General features: G+C 45.3%; 1 protein-coding gene across 1 annotated transcript; it reads left to right on the top strand.

Annotated features, from left to right (window-relative positions):
- Nucleotides 1-474: 474 nt before the first annotated feature.
- T265_07474 (hypothetical protein) lies at nt 475-2273 on the top strand (the record flags this gene model as incomplete). The annotated part of the gene is made up of 2 exons (XM_009173007.1): nt 475-517; nt 1138-2273. The coding sequence occupies 2 exons, from the start codon at nt 475-477 to the stop codon at nt 2271-2273; spliced, it is 1179 nt and encodes a 392-aa protein (XP_009171271.1).
- Nucleotides 2274-7832: the final 5559 nt, after the last annotated feature.

Raw genomic sequence — 7832 nt, 5'->3', positions numbered from 1 at the left:
CAGTACAGTACAGTACAGTACAGTACAGTACAGTACAGTACAGTACAGTACAGTACAGTACAGTACAGTACAGTACAGTACAGTACAGTACAGTACAGTACAGTACAGTACAGTACAGTACAGTACAGTACAGTACAGTACAGTACAGTACAGTACAGTACAGTACAGTACAGTACAGTTACAATACAGTACAGTACAGTATAGTACAGTAGAGTAGAGTAGAGTACAGTGCAGTACAGTACAGTACAACTATCATCATGGTCCAGTAAGGGAACCTTATCCAGTGACACTGTAACCGATCCGAAGTTGCCCAAAGTTTCTGACATCCTCTAGACTGTTGATCAATACTGCGGGACGGTGAGTATTCTGTGGGGAGTGTGTGGTGGTGTGCCGCGGTATATTAACCTGAATAAGAGTATAAGGTTTGTGTAAATAAAATTTGGGACTTTCCATCTTTTTTTTAGATATTAAAGGATGAGTGGTATTACATCGTGCGTCGAAACCAGACACACGATAGGTAAGTTACTCGCTGTTTGATGTACGGATTTTAGAGTCACATCTAAGAGGTCACGGGTTCGAGTCCCATTTGGGAGTCTTCTTATATACGCAAACAAGTGTATTATGCGCACTGTGTGAAATTTAGATTCAATTAGAACATAAGGTTGACTGAAGAGAACCTCTGGGACTGCGCCCACCTGAAGAGCCCGGAGAAAAAGAATGGACCCAATCGTAGGCTGTCGAAGAGTGTCCAGTAGCCTTGCGAGTAGTGTGTTGCGTCTGGGAAACTTAGTGGAATCTTTTGTTTAGATTTCCCCTTGGAATACAAAGTCTCAATCACACGATGGAGTAAACAATATTGTTGCAAAACGTGGTTAGTTACATTAATCTTGATCACCAGCATATCCGATTCCAATTGTTTTTGACAATAAGGGTGCTTGCTTGTGAGGGGGTCATTAATCTATCTAGCCTGATGAAAAACACACGAGTCATACCAAGTTCTGCGGCAGAATTGTCCGCGCCCGGACAGGTTAGCCTGGACCAATCAGAAACGAACGGTGGCGACCAATCATCTGCAAGTTCCCATCTACGATCCCAATAAATCCCAGCTACGGTTCACATTGCAGACCTTGTGAACAGACCCCATGGCTATGAGCTTCACCGCGGGAAGATCTTCTTTCCAGAGAACATATTCCGAAGCCTTGTTACTCACGCATGGAAGAAAGGACCAAACCCATCCAGCTTCTCCAAAGTGGAATTTTACGGCAGTTGATATGGACGGCCCAGTGAGTTCACCTACGAACAAAACCTCATCGAACAGTACCACGGACCTTGGTCAAAGTCTAACTGACTACATCGAACCAACGCGCATTCCAAATCGAAGAATTTCAGCGCCCAATCATACCATGCATGAACTTAAAACTCGCGGTCCGAAAGGTGGCTCCGCGAAAACCCCGTTCTTTCGGTTCAGTCCTTCTGGGAAAGGACTTCATGCCTGGTTTGGTATTATCAGTCTGGTGGTAACCTACCACCTTTGGGTTATTGTGTATCGCTACGCATTTGCTGAAATAAACCCGACAAACTGTTGGCTTTGGTTCTTACTGGACTATTCGGCGGATTTACTCTACCTAATCGATATGAGTATCTCTCTCCGAACTGGCTACTACGAGGATGGTGTGCTTCAGTTCAACTCAAAAAGAATGCGAATACACTATCTGAACTCTACTCAGTTCTACATTGATTGTCTGAGTTTATTACCATTGGATTTTCTCTACCCCTCACTCGGGTACAATTCAATGTTTCGTATTTTCCGCTTGTGTAAATTGTACAAGTTTTGGCAGTTTGTCGATCGGACCGAACGACATGCGTCAAGACCAAATCTGGTTCGATCGATCAAACTATTCTTCTACTATATTACGATACTACACTGGAACGCTTGTATATATCAGCTTGCCAGTGATTTTGTCATGCGCAGTCAGTCGGATCAGCGAGGATTTTGGAACGAGTCACGTGTTGTGAACCAGTCCAAGCCCACCAATCACACTTCGGAACTCAATCGGACCAGCCTGGCCTATCTGAGTGCGCTCTATGCGGGCATGGTTAATTTGATATCGATCGAAAAGCTGATAGCTCCCAATGATCCATTCTCATATGTGTTCAAGATTGTGCAAGCTGTGGTCGGTATCATTCTGTTTGCAACCATTCTTGGTCACGTGAGTAGTATCATCTCACACACGAGTGCTGCTCAGAAGGAGTTTCAAGGTGAGTCCGCGTAATGCCGTGAAAATCTATTTCAAATTGATCATCTTTATTAAAGGAACGTGACGAAAGCAATGTCATTTTGAGCATTCAGTAGACTGGTACTGTGAACAGGCATTCTGATCAGAGCTCAGGGGTTTCTTTCCCACTTCTACTTATGACCGTTCGATCATACCTGAAGTTGCACAGAGTATAGGGAAATCACGTTACTTCTGCACCTTGTTGGGATCTGAGGTAGGTTAAAGCTAATTAGGATTTATAGAACGTGAGCTGAAGATGGGATGCTTCAGATAGAACCTTATCCAGGAAATGTCAACTTATGCAGCACACTTTCTTGACTTGTTCGTTGATTACTCCCCATCAAGGGGCATTTAAAGTACCCAAAGTACCCAAAGCCTGAGAACATCACAAACGAGAGATTCAGCCGGGGTCCAGGTAAGTCTCTCGAAAAAAACAAATTAGTTTGCAAATGAGTGTATATTCGCTAATTTCGTGCAATTTGGTTTCAAGTAAAACATAAGGTTGACGGAAACCCGGGGACTGCGCCTACCTGATGGGCCCCAAAAAGGGCGAAACCGGTCGTGAGTTGTCGACGGATTTTCAGCAACCTTATGAGTAGTACATTACATATATACCAGAAATTCCGTTTCATTTACTGGGATTAAAAAGGGTGACTCAGCTTGGCCTAATCCATAAGCGAGATAAACGGATTTGATGAACTGAGTATCTTTTTCGTGGTAAAGTAAGACCTCTTCAAATAAGCACATTAGGTCAGTGTTGAGTGTTAATTAAGGGCTCTTGTCGGCCAGTTTGGTTGCCAAATCTTGAATTGATAGGTTGGAGGAGTTTCAAATTAGTTGCCATCGTCTTTTGTGCATTAGTCTTCGAATTCAGGTGCTTCTTCATGGGCTTGTGAGTGTTGCGATAATTTAGTTGGGGGGAGGGGAGGTGGGTAAGGTTGAGTTGAACCCAGATGATGACCACTCCTGCTTCTGATAATCGCACACCAACACGTGTCAGCCCGACTGATCCAAAGCTGTTCTCCACACGCTTGCCAGTTCCACGCCTTCTATATTCTGTTAAAACTGGGGTGCTTGGTGATTTCCACCGCCTCGGCCATCAACCTCTGTGACCGTAGTGGACCGTAGTCCTCGCCTCAAAACCTAAACACTTTCTCAATTCATTTGGTGTCCCGTGTCCAGTTCGTGTTCCGCAATTGCCGAGTATTTCACTGACGCTTGATATTCATCCGCGTTTCTCGGCGGTCGGTTTATTTTTCTCCTGTGCCCTTTGATTTTGGTGTGAAGTTCCCTGGCCGTCTGTCTTTTATAGGCCTTGGTGCAGTCTTTCACCTAATTTTGTAGACACAGTCCCTGGTTCTGCTTGCCGGAGGGGGCGATCCTTCAATTGCACCAATGCAGAGCGCAGAGTGTCCCCCCTCTGGGAAGCTACTCTTATGCTGGCCGTGTTTAGAATTCGTAGACGTCCCTGGTTTATATGGAGTAACATTGGTCCCGATCGATTCCCTGTTGGGTTTCGCTACCGGTAGCAACACCGTTCGCAATTGACGCCTAATCAAGCTAGCTGGATATCCACTACCCCGAATTTTATTCTTTAATTCAGTTTGGGCCGCTGTCCACTCAGCTTCTTCTGTGCACAGGGCCCTTACACGCCTAAACATTGATGAGGCAATACTAGCGAATACCTAGTTAGGATGGGCAGACGAGTGGTTCGAAACTGCCCCAGTGTCAGTTCGCTTCTCTTAAACTGTGGTGTTTAGTTCCCCCTTATGTGTCATGCGGTCTACAAAGGCCCGTGTACCTGAAGTTGACTCCACCTCCATACTAAATTTGATGTGTGGATTCAGGCCATTCATGTAGTTGTAGAACCCACTGATCTTGCCTCGTTTCATGGCAACGAAAGTACCATCTACATAGCGCCAGAATAACTTGGGGATATCCAGCTAAAGCTGCCTGTTCAAATACTCCCATAAATATATTTGCCAAAACCAGGGATGTTGGAGATTCCATTGCTAGACCTTGTTCTTGAGCGTAAACCACTGAGTGTGAAACGACGGCTTATCAATCAGTTCCAAACCTTCCAAATTCATTTCTAAACCAATTTTTGTACTGTCTGAGCCGTGCTCATCAACATCAGATATCCGACATCTGATGGGAGGTGTCATAACACCCTCCCCTGGATATTGTGGCTGAGGTTTTTGTTCTTGTCAGGCTTCTTGAGAAACCCGTTTTGTGAGAATCTTCACTGAAGAAACCGCGCCTCTCCTTGAACCTGCAAAACGTAACTCCTACTGTCTAAATTGACTTTCTGCAACTGTTTTTTTTCGTTCGATGACTGTATGCATTACCCAAACTAATCGACTGTGTTCACTCATCACGCATGTTGGTCAGCATGTCATTAGGCCAATCAGAGATACAGACATGCGGTCGATCAAGGCCCATCCTACGACTGTCACGTGACTCTTGTCTATCCGTCTCATATCCGCTGGCATATACCGCACGTGCACCCTCGAGTTTCCAACCGCCTACCGAAGTCAGCATTTCTGACGGATTCTGGTAACAAACGAGTTACAGAGATGTCAACCTGATCCATGTGAGTCTAAGAAACATTTGCGTCAGAAAGTGGTCTAATCAAGATTCTGCATTCTCTTTTCCGCATCCGTCCAGTCACGTGAGGACCTAAACTACGATCCTCGATTTATCGGGTTCTTGGTTGACTGAACTGGAGTTACGGCTAGATTCAGAGAACAGTCCAAGAAAGATTAACCTCAAACCCAGCTGAAACTCCACTTTATGATAAATACACTCATCTGCAAATCAATTCGGTTTTCACGGGAGACTCAATTGAATCTCTCGTTTATGATGTCCTCCAGCTGAATGTGCTGCACACAGGCCGCCTCATGATTCAGTTGGCACGATATTCGAGATATCGCAGTATATTTTCATAAAGGAAACTACTCACAAGGTTGCTGAAAACTCTTCGACAGCCCAGTTTATGATGTTCTTCCACTGAATGTTCTACACCATCTCACGCCTCAGTTGGTACGACATTCGAGATATCACGGTCTATTTTTATGAAACTCACACAGTTGCTAAAAACTATTCCACGACCAGTTCATGTAGAAAATAAGCTTGACGAAAACACGGGGACTGAGCGTAACCAGTGTGCTTCATGAAGGGTGCACCAGATCAGGGGTCATCCAAGGGTATTCAGCAACCTTATGAGTAGTGTTTTGTGTTCATACAGTGTCTTGAGATATTCCAAATATGGAGCCAACCAAAACACGAGACAGCCTAGCGCCACACGTTTGGCTGAATAAGAACACTCTAGACGGAAAATTCAGCTGGGAATTAGTTAGGTCTCCCCTGAAAATCAAATCGACACGCAACTGAACGTGTTTGTCAAATTTTTGTTTAATCTGGGTTCAATTGATACATGAGTTGGACGGGAACTTTTGGAATTCACCTACCTGATCGGCTCCGACAAGAAGGGCAAAACCGGTCATGGGTTCTTCAAAGAGTTTTCAGCAACATTTTGAGTAGTGTATTACGTCTGTGCGCGATAACTCAAATATCGTACCAACTAAAACATGAGTCGGTCTGGTGCAGCACATTCCGTTGCTTTAGAACATCACATAAACGGGAGATTCAGCTGGGTACCAGGTGAGTCCCCTGTCTAAACCAAATTGGAATTTCATCTAATTATACTTAAAGTATTAAAGCGAAAGGAGGTGAAAGAGTGAATTAGAGAGGGGCGTGGTACTGGCTTACCGCAAATATTCTAGGTTCCCTACCCTCAGAAGTTCCGAATAAGATGACCTAGGAGGAAACGGTGAGCATCAATGTCCGCGACGTCAATTGGCCGCGATTTCTTGAAACGTCTCAAGTCATACTTGGGTGGACCCCATCCTAGAAGACCACTGTCTGAGTGTCTGCCGAAACTCGACTACTGATGACGGTGAGTGAGCATGACGGAAGCGACACAAGAAACGATTCATTCATGGCCTAACACGGTGTCCAGGTTGATTCCTTATTTTTGCAAAATAGTTCGCAGTGTTGAAACACAGCTGTGGTGACATCATTTCACTCGTGAACAGCTTTTGCGACGCTGCGATAGGGTTTTTCGTTTTACCTGAAGTGAATACTACGTGTAGTAGACGCTGTCTTGTATTTGTGACCTATTAGCCCAGCAAAGCGTCGGAGTATTGGCAGCTCGGCTGCGTCATCTGTTCGTTGGTCAGGTGACCGTGCACCCGTTTTTTTCCAACTTGGCAGTTGGTTCCCATTCGAGAAGATGATGTCAGTTCCCCGTCAGTGCATACGAACTGGAAACAGTTGGTACAGTGTTATGCCATTTTGATTCGGAGGTGGAAGGTCTGCCCAGGTATGTTCGAATGTGAATTGGTATCGATCGGCAAACAGACAGCTGGCTGCGCGCTGCGTTAGGGCCGGTTGGCTTTCTAATTCTAGCATGCTGCCTCCAACCAGACGTTTGAATCCGGCCGAATTCATAAGCTAGAGGGGCTACAGCACAGTCGAGAACTTGCAAGAAGTTGGCATGTTAGAAAACTCTCACCAACGAGAAATACCGCACACAAAACTCTATTTGTTTTTACACAAGATGTCATTGTTAGGGCGGTGATAGCAGGCTGATATGTCGAGTTAGTGGGACTATTCAAAGACCTGGTCCGATGCACAGCGGTTCAACATGACTGGTTCAGCCGTAGCATTCTTTCAGTGCCTAGATACCATGCCACCCTTGGGAAGCACGATGGTTGAGATATCGCCAGTTTCCCGAAGCCTGTTAGAAGCAGTCGAAATGCAGAGGTCGGGTTCGAAACACGGACTGTCCTGTCCCTAAGCCTACTCCATAACCATTGGATTCTCTCAGTTACAAGTGCAAATAAAAGGGCCACGAATCCTACGTAGGATTTTCCCTTTCTGAGTTAGCGAGACTTTGAATATTCAACCGAAATCATATCTCGCTGTTCGAGATGAAAGGCCAAGAATCAGGGTGCGACTTCTCCACCAGTCAGTATATATATCAGGAATCTCAGGGCAGGTTCAAACCCACGAGCTTCCGCTTGTTAGCCCAACACTGAAGTAGTCTGCCATCAGCAACGAATCAACACTGGACTCAAACCACATTCGGACAAACTCCAACTATCTGGAAAATTCCATTCGTGTGTTATAACGTTCTCACCTCAGATCGTTACGTTTGAAGTCTCGCATTCCAACCGTCAAACGTGTTGGGTCGATGAAATCTCTCACGAATACCCTAAATCGATACTTAAGGCTGAGAGATGAGTGATTTTGATGCACTAAGAATCATGCAGCGATGAAATGACCTGCGGTGACCATTGATCAATTACACGGCCTATATCCATCCTTCTGCCCGGACAAAGCGGGATGTTAACACCAAATTGATTTGCAAATGAGTGTATTTCTCGAAAACAGTCCATTTTGGGTTCAAGTAGATCATAAGGTTGACGGAAACTCGGGGACTGCGCCTACCTGATGAGCCCCAAGAAGGGCGAAACCGGCCGTGGGCCGTCA

The sequence above is a fragment of the Opisthorchis viverrini genome, assembly GCF_000715545.1.
Source record: "Opisthorchis viverrini unplaced genomic scaffold opera_v5_171, whole genome shotgun sequence".
NCBI classification, from domain to species: Eukaryota; Metazoa; Platyhelminthes; class Trematoda; order Opisthorchiida; family Opisthorchiidae; genus Opisthorchis; species Opisthorchis viverrini.
The sequence above is the reverse complement of the archived record's forward strand: the minus strand, read 5'-3'. Positions and strand labels throughout refer to the sequence as shown.